We start from the raw sequence: 16,918 nt of genomic DNA, 5'->3' as shown, positions 1-16,918 counted from the left end.
TAATCGCTGAACGCATATACCATTCACTGGACAAAGCAGGGGGGGGGGGCAGAGCGGTAGCTCTAGATATATCTAAGGCTTTTGACAGGATATGGCATGAGGGTCTCCTCTGGAAGATTAGATCATACGGTATCACTGGTAGAATACTTAACATAATTAAATCCTTCTTAGATAAGAGAAAAATCCAGGTAGTCATCGACGGTCGTACATCTAATCAATGATATAAATGCGGGAGTGCCTCAGGGGTCTATCCTTGGACCCCTATTGTTACTAATATTTATTAATGACCTCCCCGACAAAATTGCCTCTGAGATGGGTATATATGCTGATGACACCACACTCTATAACAGGCATGACAGGTAAACAAATGAACACATATCTAAAGAAATGGCAAAAACAGAGGATGACCTCCAATCTATAGTGGAATGGGGGAAAAAATGGATGGTCACATTCAATGCTGCCAAGACTAAACTGGTTTCCTTCAATAATTACAAGAAACCTTCTTTGCCACCAATAGCAATGGCCAGTGACTCTTTATCTGAGTACATCTTTCAAACTGCTTGGCCTAACGTTCACAGGAAACACGAGTTGGAACAATTACATTGAAAGCATTGCCAGGGCCATTGCAAAGAAGGTAGGCTCTCTCTACCATGCTAAAAAACTACTAACGCCCGAAAGTATCCTGTACCTCTATAAGCCACCATTCGCCCATGCATAGAGTATTGCTGTCACATTTGGGCTGGTGCATCTGCTACTAGTCTCTCGCTCCTAGACAAGGTTCAAAATAGTCGCCAATCTGATAGGCCCTGAATTGGCATCTAAGCTTCAGCCTCTGTCCCATCAATGAAATGTTGCATCCCTCTGCCTGTTCTACAAGTATTTTAATGGTGAATGCTCTGACGAACTGCAGACACTTGTGTCCCCACGACGGAGACACCCTCGACAAACCCGACAGGCAGCTAAATCCCACGCCCACACAGTAGATCCCTAGATGCAAAAGATCTTCTACTCCAGTAGTTTCTTCCCCAGAACCGCTAGACTCTGGAATTCCATTCCAGGTCCCTGCTTCCCCAACTGTACTGGCATGCAGAAGTTCACGTGTAACGTGAACCAACATCTTGCTGCCCAAATCCCAACATAGTACCCCAGTAGTTGTTGCCCCTTTATAGTAGCCCTCCACACCAAAGTGGCAATTTGCCTTTGGAGTGAAAATGTAATATATATATATATATATATGTATAAAGTAAGTAAAAATATTTTCATAGCTTATTTTTCTTTGTTAATATTTCCATGCAATCTATAATCATTTCACATGTTTTGAGGTGGTGGTGGGGGATTGACGTCATCTAATATGCCTAAATCTTAAAAACTAGAGATGTGAAACTATGGTGGGGGTGGGGAAATGACCTTTTGAATTTGGTCATTTATATAATTGTAGATTTCAACCCAAAATAACAAATTATATTTTTTTTTTTTTTTTTTTTTTTTTTTAATCTTGCATAAAAAAGAACAAATCCTATAATTTATACATTTTGAATTTATTTTATTTTTTTGTAACATGATCGTCTTGTGGAAGAAAAACAATTTTTTTTAGCTTTTTGAGATGAGGATTGATAATTTGGTTTGTTTGTATTACGGTTCTCATATTTAGTGTTATTTCTATGTTTCTGTTGGTGTAATCTCCAACCTTCAAGTGTATCTTGTTGAACTCTGTAATCTGCACAAAATTTCAAACGAGCACTTTATTTAATCCATGAGGTTAGCATGCTCTCATTCTGTAACATAGTGCACATGAGGGTGGGGGGAAATTTATCAGCAGCAGTGAAGGATAGCTAGCTGCAAAGATTAGCAGCAGCAGGAGAAGTGTGCAAGAGAAGGGGTGAGTGAGGAAAAATGCAGAACGTGCTCGAGGAGAACCAAAGTGGACGGAAGTAACAGTAAAAAATGCCTTTGTTAAAATACAAAAATGCTGACCCCGATTTTTATTTATTTCTGTTTTATTTGCTTGTCCATTTGCGACATAACAGCTACATTACAATTCTGTCAACCATGACCGAGTAGAAATCCTAAATAATTCTCAATTGTATTTTGAGTATATCATGCATTTGAGGACTGAATTATTTAGAACTTTTTATAAACTCCCTAGATTATATCTGCGATTTGTGAACGGAGACTGTCTATATCTTTTATTTGAGCAATTTTTTTTTTTTTTTTTTTTTTTTTTTTTTTTTTAAACAAAATTTCACACTATTTTGTTTTGTTGCATGTTTGTTCGACTTTTAAAAAAATTTTTTTTTTTATAAATAAAGCAAGTCACTGATGTAAAGGCGTCGGTCTTTCGTGCCAGGACATCTTGAAAGCAATTAGCTTTGATCAATGTGGGGAAAAACCCTTCATATCAGACAATTGCTATTCATTTGAGAGTTCTCCTTTTTCGGGGGAGCTTGGTTTTCCAAACACCCACGTAACACTGAATACCCACCGCTAGTTTATATATAAAGAGAGGAATGATCTGGGTGGAGAAGAAAAGAGGGTTGAAAGAGGAAACAGATGGAAGTTTTAATTTAAAAGAAAAAAAAAAATTCCACTTTTGTGCTCGGCAACGCCGAGTAGTCCTGGTTGTACAAAAATATAAGGTGCTTGTTTAGAGAAAGGCTTTGTTTTGCTTTTGTTCCAGGTTATTTGAAGAATCTTTCAATTTACGTGCAGATTAACTCTCATCGTACAAATGTTAGATTGTAATGTTATTGTCAAGATGCACGGACATGACTATTGTTTACCCAAAGACGTAGTCTTGTTTGCGCAAAAGGCTTTTTGTAATCTGATTTAAAATTCCTCAAGCTTTTGTAATGTCATCCTATTTGCGTAACATTAAACTTTTGCATACAGTTGACTTTAGGTTAACACTAGCAAGGCTACTCAACGTTGCCGGGGTTAAAGTGAACTATTTCTATTAAAACTTATGTTTACCTTTCTCTGTCCGTCTCTCTTTCTCTCACCAGCCCAGTGTTTATCTTCCACCCGGCCCGGTCCTGGATATGACCTAAAACTATATCCGATGGTGAGGCCCCAGCTTGCGGGCCTTGGGGAGTGTGGAGCCACCCTTTAATTGCCATTGTTCTTAGGTCCACTCTGACCCGGAGTGGTAGTGCCTGTTAGGGTGCCAACTATGGGTTAAATAGAATCCGACTTAAAAAAAAATATATATATATACTCCATTAAAAATCGTTCCTCAAAATAACTAGATTCGGCATTAAATAACCTGAAAAAGGTTGATATGCCGTAAAACAACCAACCAACCAACCAACCAACCCGGCCCATTCTTCTCTAGCTAGACATGCTCACATGCAATTCTCCTTTTATATCATAAATTCTTTGAGTAAGGAGTTGCCATTTTCTTTTCAAATTGTCATTAAACGCTAAAAAACCAACCTACCTAATGAAACCTGGTCCGGTTACACCTCGCCCCCCCCCCACCTCAGAATTTTTTTTTTTTTTTCTAAATTTTAGATATTCATCCAGCACAACACCAATCAAGAATATACCAACTTTGTGAGTTTTTTTAATTTTTACTCTTGGTTGTACATACAAACACAAACTGCGCTCTATAGAATAGACTAGCCTGTGTGCTCGGCGTTGCCCAGGTGTGTGTTGAGCAAAAAAAGAAAATGTGGTAGCAGGCAGGCTCAAACCTGTACCACGAAGGAGGAAAAGAGCACAAAAAAGTGACGTCTTTGCTGTTATGCTCATCGCCAAACCAGAAGTGATGTAGGTTTAAATTAAGGCTAGTCAATCAAAAAGAGGGTATGATTTCGCAAATATCGGTGAAAAAAGCGACCCCCCCCTCCCTGTAGAAAAGTGCCCAGTTGAGGGTGAAGGAATCAATGTTTTTAGCTAATTTTTTTATACTTGTCCTCTAACGGGTTGAGCTTCAAAATGATACCGATCTCATGAGGATCCGTTGCTTGTCAAAAGTTTTAGGCATACATACATACATTTAAACACAGGTGAGATTCATATAGTTTAAGTCGAACATTTTTTCCCCCCTATACACCAAAGTGAACAATTTAGGACATTTCTGAAATCTATTTTCCTCTGTTGACTGCGATATGTTCTTAGTCCAGTCCAGTACAGTTCTAGGAGGTTCATCCTCTTAGGCTTTGCCATCTTTATTTGAGAAGTTTATTGCTAATTGCTTTTGACACATCTGCTGAGGAATGCTAACAGAATTGCCTAGGCATTTAAAAAAAAAAAAAAAAAAAAAAAATTCCAGAGTGCTTCTCTGATACTATCGGCCCCCACCTCTCTCTGTTAGGGACAAAAAAAATATGGCAAAAAGTGAAATGGGTTTATCGACAGAATGAATAGGAAATTGTTCATAAAGGTACACAAAAGGAAGCTGATGTGAGATTGTTGGTCATGATTAGAACAAATAAGGTCAAATTTTCAAGTCAGTCTTACGAGTGTCAGATTAATTTTGCAATAGTTCAGGATGGGACTAGTTGGGGACAATTTAGATTTGTGATTGTTAACGACGGTCGCAAATTGGACATAGTTGAACGTGGGGTATGACTTGGATAAGAAAGATCTTTTAGAAGGTCAAGATGGGGAACTAAATTGATCTACCAACTGACGAACATAGTCTGGACAATGGATGTAAACGTGAACCATGGTTTTTCGATGGTGTGGAGGGAGGTTGTGTTTTGTACTTTTTGTTTCGTACTTGTGAACCCGTGCATCCCCCCCCCCTTAACAGTCGTTAATGTGAGAAATGACAACACATCCAGAAGAAGATTAAAGAACCACAGGAACAACATGTGGGATGGTGGTGCTGTCAAGCAAGAAACCATGTGGTATCTCCTTGGCTTTTTAATCCTATTAGTAAACACTAGAGATCATTTTTTGATATGAGGGAGGTTGTCACTATTTGGATTCTTCAGACTACTGTTCTCATCTTGAGTGTCGTTTTCAGTTTCGGTTGACCTCCATTGAGTGTATTTTGTCAAATTCTAGCCTTTCTGTCGACTTAGAATTTGCATGAAATTTCAGAACTTTATTTAATTCACGGGGGTAGCATGCTCTTGTTCCATCAGCCATGACTAAATAGAAGTCCCAAGTAATTCGCAATTTTATTATCGGTCGCCCACACTGAGGATTGTTTCCACTTGCAGACAGTTATAGTATGGATTTTAGGAGACTTAACGCTTGTGAAAATGGCATTCAAGATGAGAATAGTAGTCGGAAGAATCTAAATAATGCAAATAACTAATCCTTATCTCAAAAATTAATAAATATCATGAAGTATTTCTTGTTTTTACTGGGAAAGGGGCATCCTACCAGATTAGCAAACCTTCACCATCTATCTCCTAAGAAATCTTCAACATGCTAATTGTATTGTTTGAAACTCTTGTGCACTCGATCCACTGGGTATATTTGCCAAGGAAGTTTTTAATTTCATGATTCCAGTTCTTCCTAGACTTATAATGGAGATCAATCTAAGATTCCAGTTTCTTTTCATGTCTTGATATTTCGTTATCTTTATCATCGTAACTTTGTTCAGCATCGGTGAAACTCATGTTATTGTATCGCTGTAAGTTGCTATATGTGCGACTTTGTATTTAAGACATTTTATTTTGCATCGCCTGTACTATCTTGCTCCCTTCGGCCCCACCCCTGGTCGCCTGTACTATCTTGGCCTCTTCGCCCCCCCCCCACACCTGGTTGCCTGTACTATCTTGGCCTCTTCGCCCCCCCCCCACACCTGGTTGCCTGTACTATCTTGGCCTCTTCGCCCCCCCCCACACCTGGTTGCCTGTACTATCTTGCCCACTTCGCCCGACCCCCCCCCCCACCATTCCTGTATTATCTTATCCCCCTTCGCCCCTCCCACCCCCATTCCTGGTCACCTGTACTATCTTGCCCCCTTTGGCCCCATCCCATTCCTGGTCGCCTGTACTATCTTGCCCTCTTCGCCCCCTTCCCATTCCTGGTCGCCTGTACTATCTTGCCCTCTTCGCCCCCCTCCCATTCCTGGTCGCCTGTACTATCTTGCCCTCTTCGCCCCCCTCCCATTCCTGGTCGCCTGTACTATCTTGCCCTCTTCGCCCCCCTCCCATTCCTGGTCGCCTGTACTATCTTGCCCTCTTCGCCCCCCTCCCATTCCTGGTCGCCTGTACTATCTTGCCCTCTTCGCCCCCCTCCCATTCCTGGTCGCCTGTACTATCTTGCCCTCTTCGCCCCCCTCCCATTCCTGGTCGCCTGTACTATCTTGCCCTCTTCGCCCCCCTCCCATTCCTGGTTGCCTGTACTATCTTGCCCTCTTCGCCCCCCTCCCATTCCTGGTCGCCTGTACTATCTTGCCCCCTTTGCTCCCCCCTCCCATTCCTGGTCGCCTGTACTATCTTGCCCCCTTTGCTCCCCCCTCCCATTCCTGGTCGCCTGTACTATCTTGCCCCCTTTGCTCCCCCCTCCCATTCCTGGTCGCCTGTACTATCTTGCCCCCTTTGCTCCCCCCTCCCATTCCTGGTCGCCTGTACTATCTTGCCCCCTTTGCTCCCCCCTCCCATTCCTGGTCGCCTGTACTATCTTGCCCCCTTTGCTCCCCCCTCCCATTCCTGGTCGCCTGTACTATCTTGCCCCCTTTGCTCCCCCCCCCTCCCATTCCTGGTCGCCTGTACTATCTTGCCCCCTTTGCTCCCCCCCCCTCCCATTCCTGGTCGCCTGTACTATCTTGCCCCCTTTGCTCCCCCCCCCCTCCCATTCTTGGTCGCCTGTACTATCTTGCCCCCTTTGCTCCCCCCCCCTCCCATTCTTGGTCGCCTGTACTATCTTGCCCCCTTTGCTCCCCCCCCCTCCCATTCCTGGTCGCCTGTACTATCTTGCCCCCTTTGCTCCCCCCCCCTCCCATTCCTGGTCGCCTGTACTATCTTGCCCCCTTTGCTCCCCCCCCCCTCCCATTCCTGGTCGCCTGTACTATCTTGCCCCCTTTGCTCCCCCCCCTCCCATTCCTGGTCGCCTGTACTATCTTGCCCCCTTTGCCCCCCCCCCTCCCATTCCTGGTCGCCTGTACTATCTTGCCCCCTTTGCTCCCCCCCCCCTCCCATTCCTGGTCGCCTGTACTATCTTGCCCCCTTTGCTCCCCCCCCCCTCCCATTCCTGGTCGCCTGTACTATCTTGCCCCCTTTGCTCGCCCCCCTCCCATTCCTGGTCGCCTGTACTATCTTGCCCCCTTTGCTCGCCCCCCTCCCATTCCTGGTCGCCTGTACTATCTTGCCCCCTTTGCTCGCCCCCCTCCCATTCCTGGTCGCCTGTACTATCTTGCCCCCTTTGCTCGCCCCCCTCCCATTCCTGGTCGCCTGTACTATCTTGCCCCCTTTGCTCCCCCCCCTCCCATTCCTGGTCGCCTGTACTATCTTGCCCCCTTTGCTCCCCCCCCTCCCATTCCTGGTCGCCTGTACTATCTTGCCCCCTTTGCTCCCCCCCCCTCCCATTCCTGGTCGCCTGTACTATCTTGCCCCCTTTGCTCCCCCCCCCTCCCATTCCTGGTCGCATGTACTATCTTGCCCCCCCCCCCCCACACCACTGGTCGCCTGTATGTTCCATCATCAGCTACTAATTGTAAAAAACAAAGAACAATGCGACTACCATTCATTCCATATGATGTCACAATACTTTCAACAAGCATTCTTTCCTGTATGATGTCATCTATTTCCAAGTTACTATTTCTCTTGCAAATAACTCTGGCCAGTCTCGGTTTTAAATAGATTTTCGTTAGATTTTTCTTCAGCAGAGAGTACATATAAAACACTTTTTTCTCAGGTAGGTGATTTTTCATATGAAAAATGGTCTTTATTTAATCAGAGGACTTATGAGAAAACCTTTTTTCCCAAATAAAAGCACTTTAAGATCTGTCTTAAACCAAATTCTGCAAAGACTATGCTTTCTCTTCACCGATTTTCATAACAAATAACACCCTACCTGAGAACTATTTATTTTTTTTTTAAACTCCTCGGCATTCACAGGCAACATGAATTGGAACAAATACGTTTGAGGACATTGCCAAAGCTGCCTCTACCATGCTAGAAAATTACTCCCACCACAAAGTATCCGATATCTTTACGAAAAAAAATGTGCTTATTTTCCGATGTCAAAACTAAACAATGAGCCTGACCAGTTCCAGATGGGCAACGATATTATATATATTTGTTTTAACATAGGCTTCACCACTTATTGAGACCACTCAAGAATAAGGGTTAAGAGTGTATAGTAGTCAAATGGACAATGTAGTAATCATTAGTAATGGAAATTCGGTAAATTTGTTAACTTAGGTGGAACGGCTCATCAAGAACTTGTTTACGTTGGACTTGAAGACAATCAGATTGTAGTCAGCTGGAAAGCAGGTAAATCGAAGACAATTCCACAGGCGTGCATTTCTAAGAAGCTTTGTTCATGGAAGTTAGGTTTAGGCACAGGTAAAGAGTTGGCGAAATTATTGATAGTGTTTTCAGCTAGATGAGTGTTTCTTATGAAAGTTTGGCAAGAGGGGGGGGCATAGATTGAAGCTCAGTTGAGCACTTGCCATGAAAATAACGATAAAGCAGAGACAAACTTGTAACAACTCTTCTGCGAGGTAGAGGTTGCAAGGAAGAGAAAACGACGTCTCCTACGAGGCTACGAACATTTTTTTTTTTTTTTTTTAACACTATCAAGGCAGTACAAGTCCTTTCTAGAAGCTCCTGCTCAGATGTGGCAACAGTACTCCATCCTTGGGCGTACCTGGCTCTTATATAGAGAATTGCATCAGCAGTGAGATATCTACTGGATCTATAGACGGATCCACCATTTTTCCAGCGGCTATGGCAACAGATTTGATGTATGTGTTCCATGTCAGATCAGGAGTAAAGGTCAAGCCCAGCGGTTGCATATGTTTCAGCTGTGATTTCTGTTAATTTTTTTAGTTTATAACATATGCACACACGTATATTAGGTATGACATGAACTTTGAACACCCATAAGTAAAACTAGTAAAATAAAATTAATTTATCATAATTTTTATTCTTGATCAAAGAAGGATCAGGGTTTTAAATCGCATATAAACCCTTATACATAAAAAAACCCGCAAAATTTGATTTGAACATGGCAAAGTAACAAAAACTTAAAAATGGCAGATTTTTATAAAGAAAAAAAAACTGGCCACATTAAACTTTAAAAATAGAAGATAAAAAAAGAAAAAATTAGAAATATATATGCATTATATCTTAAAGTTTTGGTTCAATTATTAGTCAAGCGAGATCTAACCAAAGTCTTATAGTTGGCTTGAAATATGAAGACATAGATATGTATATCTAGAAAAAATGTCTCGTTGAGCAGAAAGCCGCTAAATAATCTTCTGGTGTGTGTGTAATATATATATATATATATATATATATATAGGTTTAGAAATATATATATATAGGGTGGGCCAAAATAAGGGTCCTACCTTTAAATTTGAATAACTTCCACAAAATAAAAGTTAAACTCACCAAACTTTATGTGTGTGTAGACTGACCCTTCCGAGATTTTTTTTAAATAAACAAAACAAATTTTGGCCCAAAAACACTTAAAACTTACATGAATTTATTAATTTTTAAAAATAGGACCCTTATTTTTGTCCACCCTGTGTATATATATATATATATATATATATTATATAAAAAGAACCCAGGTTTGCCCAGCTGGGCAAACTTGAGTCCTTGTACCGGAAAAATATCCAGTAAATAAAACGTTGTTTAGTAAATTATTTTTATTTTTCATTTCCGTACACCAAACATGGATATAAATCACTAAAACATCTGCTAGGTCATAAGCTTCATTTTGGTACCTTACTTGCCTTGGTGGGTTGCCTGTAGGCTGAGACAAACCGCGTCACCCCCCCCCCCACACCCCCCCCACACCCCCCACACCCCACACACACACACAAACAGTACGAAAATTTATACTAGGATATATAGACGGCTTTCCTCGTTAATAACAATATTGTAACCCCCCCCCCCCAGTAGGTAAAATTATTTATATTAATTTCCTCTTTATTCGCGGAAATATTAATTAATTCCCAAAACTAAGCATTATTTAATTTTTAACTAAAGGCTTCTTTTCAATTCAAAATTTTTGCATGGAATTATAAACTAAAAGTCACTCACTTGGTTTAGAAATTATATTTTTGTTCTAACCATGAAGAGACAGTTACGCAAAGATGAACAAATTGGTCTACCTGTTGCATAGGGGGTGCATATTAAGAGACATGACGGGAGATTCATATTGGGCCAATATAATGCACGAATATAACGATGCGGAAGAGAGGACATTTATACATATATAGTTCTGTTCTGAGATGCTGGGGACTTCATATTTATATATTGAGGGTGATAGGTGCACAGTTTTTATATTTCTTATAACACATCTTAGAGGAGAGATACATATTCTTGGAAGAAATGTTCATAAGATGTTTAACACATTACCTTTTGATTTGTGGAATGAGGACACGAAGACAACCCGTTACAAATATCGATGGTGATTCTTTATTTCATTGGGCGGATTGGACGATGATGACGCCAGGAATTCATATTTGGGATCTACAAAGTTTAATGTTCTTTCCTTCGCTTCCAAAGGACTCTGACTCCAACTCTCTCTCTGACTGACTAGCAAACTCAACTGTCCTGCCTCAACTCCCTGATTTGACTAACTCTAGCTCCTCTATTAAGAATCTCCCTTTTGCTATGACATCAGAAGTGTTTCCCAACGTGACCAATTCACGTGGCTAAGCACACGTTTTTCCAAACACTTTTGACAAAGAATTTTCAACCAACCTATTTTTTAACCTAACATTTTTTTAACAATGTATTTTTCATTTGTATTGTTCATTCTTTTTTAGCTGACATTTTAAATATTCAGTTTTGTAAAAGAATGAACAATTAATTCTTTTTACAATATCTAACTATTTATAATAGAATTTAACAATAGACCTTTTTAACATTCCGATTTTTAACCTTTTATTTCTGAACCTTGCTTATAAGGTTTGAGTCTCGGCTTATCCTAATCTCATTTTCACTTATCTAATGTTCTTCGTATTTACATGGAAAGGGACATCCCTTTTTCCTGTAACATTCCTTAGAAAAAATTATTCGCCTTCAGTTTCTAAATTTTTATTTAACAGTACGATTGTATGTGTAATCATAACTAGGGGAGATAATCAGCAATAACAAGAACATTTTCCAAGGTATAATTTGGGATGCTTATTAATATTAATGTACACAAAACGAAAGTAAACAACCGGTTACAATGAAACGTCAATCGGCAACAAAAATTAACTTGTTAACAAAAATAACAATCATATCGCATACTTTTTTTTCCGCCAAAGAAACTCCATGCAATGAATTTTCCGATCTCTTTTGAAATGAGATCAAAAACTTCCATTTAAAAATAAATTTGTTTTTCTTTATTTTATTTGGTCAGCGTCAGTTTTTTTTTTTTTTTTTTTTTTTTTTTTTTTTAAGATATTGAAGTATTTAAACTGTCGAGTTTTGATCAGTCAGCTTCAGGCTTTTATTTATTTTTTATTTTTATTTTAATCTATAAATTTTGTTAAACTTGAATAATTTTAATATTTTTCAAAATCGTATAAATTGGCGATAATTGTGACCCAAAATTAAATATACTTTTTCATCCTTCTGATAGTTTTGTTTATATATTAAAATCTATGAAAAAAAAAGAAATCTAATAAAATCGCATTGGGAGAGATACGAGAAACTTTTTGTACATTTTATTCGTTTATATAAAGTTAAGTTTTTATTTTAAAAATTAAAAAAAATTTTTTTTCATAGTGCAGAACTCCAATTTATGTTAAGGCCTAAAACTGCGCCATTTGTTCATTTTCACTAGAACTTTTGGGGCTAAATGGGAGTAGGGGTGCTGAGCTTAGTCATTTTTTTATGCCTCGTTCATTCTGCACTCACAGGGGACCATACATGCTTCACTTGTTTTTTTTTTTTTCTTTGTTTTTGTTTTTTTCAAATTCACCGGTTTTACAGAGAATAAGAGAATAAAATATAATCTTGAATACAGGAAAAATTATGATGCATCTACTGTTATTTGTTATGGAGCCTTTATTATGGTTATATATATGTATCTATTTTTTTCTTTTTCTTGAAAAAGATCTAGCTAGTTTGCATATTCTTTTAAACATTCATTTTAATTCCCTGTTAGTTTTTTTTTTTTTTTTTTTTTTTTTCTTTGTTTTTTTCTATGGGATCTGTCTGTTTTTGGTTTACAAACCTGAAACTTGATATATAGGGCATTCAAACCCATGCAAAACTATATATTGTGGTTTTAGCCCGGGGGAGGGGGTTTGGTACACAAGTGTGAAAATTAAAAAAAAAAAAAAAAAAAAAAAAAAAAAATGGAATTTGCCAGATGAACATCAAACGAATACACATGCGTCATGTAATATCTATTGGTTCATTAGGTGTATCGGAATTTTTGGGTAAGTCGCCATCGCAAACATTTGATTAACTACTCTCCATGTTTACAAGCTTATAACAATATGAAAATGTAATTTCAAACCCTAATTTTTATTTCAATAAAATGAGCAAAGACCAAATTTTAAAATCATAAAAGGTTTAATCGAAAAATATACAATGTTTTTTTTTTGTTTTTTTTCATCGGTTTTCTTTAAAAAAGATTTCACGAAAATCAACAAATTTAACTTAATCTAAATATATATAACTGCCAAAAAATCACTTACCTGTTCAAAATTACTTAGCTATGGGTGCTTCTATTCTTAATGTAGAAGAATTTGTCCATATTTATATATTATATTGCATGTATTTTTTTAAATGGATTTTTAAACCAAGAGTCCCGGAAAACCGTCTTTTCAACAGTTGTTATCCGCTATTAGCGAAACTGGATGTTCGTCAATTTGTCATATACGGAAGCATCAAAATGACAAAAATAATTTATGCCATGCAACCTTATCTCCCATTTTTGTATTTTTGACATATTTCATTTCAACTACAAAGTGGTCAGTATGTGCTACCATATTTGCAAAATATTTCATTCAGGGATTTTGGCCGATTACTAAAAAATTGCTCGACCAAATTTCCATTTTATTTTATTCTCTTAAAGAAATACATGAATTTTTTATTTTAATACTTTATCGAGTGAATTTTTTTTAAATATCTAAAAGAAAACGTTGAATTAAATAGAAAAAATTGTCAGCGTCCAATATTTACTTGACAAATTAAGCATAACATAAACTTCCACTTTAAAAAAAAAAAAATCAACGTGGTTTATTAAAAAAAAAAAAGTGTTTTACACTTTAGACTTTACAGGTAAATTTCCAAAAACACTTTTGTTTTAAATTAGAAAATTTTATTTATCTTTAATTTGTGATATATAAAACTTGAGTAAATTATTTAAATTTTAAGATATTTCAAAATGGGGGGGGGGGGTGAATTAATAAAAACGTTTGTCCAAAATATTATATTTGATTTATTGGAAAGAGCATAAAATTTCACATTGACCCTGAAAATATCGTATAAATTGAACTAATAGAAAAATTGATAGATTTTTAAAGTTTAAAAAATTGAAAAATATTTATCATAAAATTCAATGGATGTCATTACGTCAAAAAAAATGGCTGCATGAATGCGCGCAGACACTTTGTAAACACTGTTTTTTTTTTTAAATTAAAAAATATTTCTATTTTTTAAACAACTTTAATAGTTCATTTTAGAAGTATATTTCACAAAGAAAAAAAAACCTCTTTAAAAAGAGAAATTACGAGTTTTTTATTCGCAGTTTTGTGTTAGGGGTGTCAAATTCCCCCAAAATTCTGATACACCTATTGGTTCATGCTTTGATTTTTAGCCTTGTGTTAAAAATGTCTTCATAGCTTTGACATTAACGTCAAAGGAAAAAGTAAATCCTAAGCTAAACATTTTGGTTTCATTTTTTTTTTTATTTATTTTTTTTTTTTATCATATATGGAGTCCAATCTATCTGTATGTCTGTGTACATTTCCCTACGCAATAACTCTGTTAAGTTTTAGTCTACAGACTCGAAATTTAATGTACAGGATACTGAGATTTGGGAAAATCGATGTGATCGGTTTTTGGCCAGAAATTTGGCTGTTAAGGGGTCAAAGTTCAACGATTTGACCTTTGAGAACTCTACCAAACTCCTCCGACAATTTGGGGTCTACACACTTGAAATTTAAGATATAGGGTCCTTGGACATGGATCTAAAATAATAACTTGATTTGAGCCCAAAACAAATTTTAAGGGGTCATAATAGGAGTCAAAGTTTAAAAAAAAGAAAAATTGGCCCTTTTTTTTTCACGGCATACACCTCCAAACACCCGGGCAACGCCGGGCCGAAATGCTAGTATAATATATGTAATCTGCTTAAGCATATTTTACGACCTGGCAATGCCAGGCGGCCTGCTAGTGTTTGTGTGTATACACGTTATGTTTGTGTACGGAGTTTGCTTGGAAAAGAGTGATAACAAAAAGAGTGAAGAGAAAAAAATGACACATATTTGCTTGGAAATAGGCAGCAATTAATGAAATATTTATGAACGGGGGGGGGGTGACTAGTTCAGGTTACCCAAAGGAAGCCGTGTGAAATATATATATATATATATATATATATATATATAAAATGTGTGTACGCATGTTGACTTTAAAGAATATGGGCAGGATTATAAATCCGGAAATTGGAAGAGAAGTTGCAATTGCGTCTTCTTTTAATTATGCTATCTTTGAATTTTAAAATATGCCTTTTTTTTTTTTTTTTTTTTTTTTTTTTTTAAAGTTGAAGAGCTTCTATCCTATTCTTCTGAGTAAGGGCGGAATAAATTAAAAAATTGACATTAATGATTCTGCACTACGAAACAGGTGCTACCGGGGGGTTGAACATTTTAACCTGCTTCAAGAAATAAACGGTAAGATGGACAACATCTTGAAACTTGGAATAAAGACTTTTTGTCATTTATTTGTATATGTTCTGTAGTTACATCAAGCTTCATAAATTAAAGGATTGGTGTAAATGAAAGGTGAAATATAATTCAATAAGCATGTTTCCCATATAAACACTTTTTTCCTCGTTTATTAATGAAATCTTGTTAAAAAAAAATTAAATTTTTGAAAGCGAAATGATTTCATTTTGTTTTTAATTTTTTTTAAATATGTTCTGAAAATGGTTTTTGAACCTTCTGTTTTTGTTTTCAGCCTTCCATGGGTTCTGCATGTTTTAAACCCGTAAATAAGGTGCCCCCCTTTTCAATCTTTGTTTCTTGTTGGGTTTGTTTTGACAAAACCACTTGTCATTTTCTGCTCAAATTGAGTTTTGTTACAGTTCATTTTTTTTTTTTTTTTTAAATTGTTTAAATCTAAGATCTTTGTTTTGGACACGCGCTGCACTGAGCTTATATATATATATATATATATATATGTTTTATTTTTTATTACTGTATCTTTCTGTTAAGTTACATTGTTTCAGCTACCCGGCTGTTTTTTTTTTTTTTTTTTTTTTTTTTTTTTTTTCCGTCTGTAGCTTCCTCAGACTTTTACAGAAAACCTGTTTCTGTAAAAGTCTGAGGAAGCTACAGACGGCCAAGTAGCTGAAACAATAATGTAACCTAACAAAGATACGGTAATAAAAAAATAAAACGTATATTTGCTCTGCAACAGTATTGAGCACTTTCTTCAGTTTTTATTAATTACCATTTCTACTAAATATAAATATATATATAAAATTATAGCTTGGTGCAAAAATGTTTTTTGACATGAAGTTGAATGTCACAAAAAATTTTTGCACTAGCAAAAATTTTAAGGTGATGTGTGTATTTTATATTTTGGGTTAATTTCTGATTTTGCAATCTATAGGTGTTAAATAATTCCAAAAGGAGGTTGATATTCTATTTAATACATGAAAAATGGGGGGAAAAAAAAAAGACTTTGTTACTAACGAAAGAGTCTGTTAAATCACGGTTGAAATAAACACGAATTGCAAAGGCAAACAATTAATAGAAGGTGCATAGGTGTTGCAAAAGTTAATACAACTTGAATATTTGTAACCAAAAGTGAAGAAACAAAAAAAAAAAAAAAAAATTCTATGACGACTAGCTGTCTTCAACCAGAATAGAAATGGAGTAGTGTACCAAAACTGTTTTAAAGATGAAAAGAAAAGCCTTTTTTAATCTCGAGTGTAGTGGGAGATAACTTTATAGTTACTGAAAATGGTTGATATGCTAGAAATCAAACACTCGTGTCCACCACATTGATTGAATTAGAATTTAACTATTTTCTTTTTCTCTTTTTTTTTTTTTTTTTTTTTTTTTTTTTTTTTTTTTTTTTTTTATAACCTCCACGGATTACACTGAGGACAAATTCTTGAACAGTTTTTGTTGTGTTCGATTTTCTGCTTTGTAAAGTTTATGATTTGGATTATTTGCAATGCTAGGTGGACTCTCTATACTGGGCTAGAAAATTACTTGCACCAGAGAGCAGCCGATATCTTTAAGCCACAATGCATCCATGCCTAAAGTATTGTTGCCACTAGTCTTTTACTTTTAGACAGGGTCAAAAAAGTCCCACACTGTTGGCCAGGTTCCAATCCTTGTCCCATTAATGCAATGGTTTTTTTACTTTATTTATTTACTAGCAGGGGTGCCCGGCGTTGCTCGGGTGTTTGGAGGTGTATGCTGTGCAAAAAAACAAAAAATGGTTAATTTTTTAAAACTTTGACCCCTATTATGACCCCTTAAAATTTATTGTTTCGGGCTCAAATCACTTAAGTTAGATCCATGTTCAAGGAACCTAAATCTAAAATTTCAAGTGTTCAGACCCAAAATTGTCGGAGGAGTTTGGTAGAGTTCTTAAAG

General features: G+C 37.0%; 1 protein-coding gene across 9 annotated transcripts in view; it reads left to right on the top strand.

The window, feature by feature from the left end:
• LOC145266958 (pyruvate kinase PKM-like) overlaps positions 1 to 16,918 on the top strand; it is a 142,482-nt gene that overhangs the window by 56,948 nt on the left and 68,616 nt on the right. The window contains exons 1-2 of one of the 9 annotated variants that reach the window (XM_080122782.1): positions 7,721 to 7,818; positions 15,264 to 15,302. The exons of 6 other annotated variants lie outside the window; for them this stretch is intronic. In XM_080122782.1, coding sequence (XP_079978908.1) covers positions 15,270 to 15,302 — 33 coding nt within the window. In that variant the 5' untranslated portion in view covers positions 7,721 to 7,818; positions 15,264 to 15,269. Of the gene's footprint in view, positions 1 to 7,720; positions 7,819 to 15,263; positions 15,303 to 16,918 lie in introns of those variants that run through there. 2 more of the 9 variants (XM_080122783.1, XM_080122787.1) reach the window with 2 other exon arrangements.

This window comes from Euprymna scolopes, chromosome 42, assembly GCF_053919585.1.
Source record: "Euprymna scolopes isolate OS-2025 chromosome 42, ASM5391958v1, whole genome shotgun sequence".
In the NCBI taxonomy this organism is placed as follows: domain Eukaryota; kingdom Metazoa; phylum Mollusca; class Cephalopoda; order Sepiida; family Sepiolidae; genus Euprymna; species Euprymna scolopes.
This window is presented reverse-complemented; position numbering and strand designations above follow the sequence as displayed.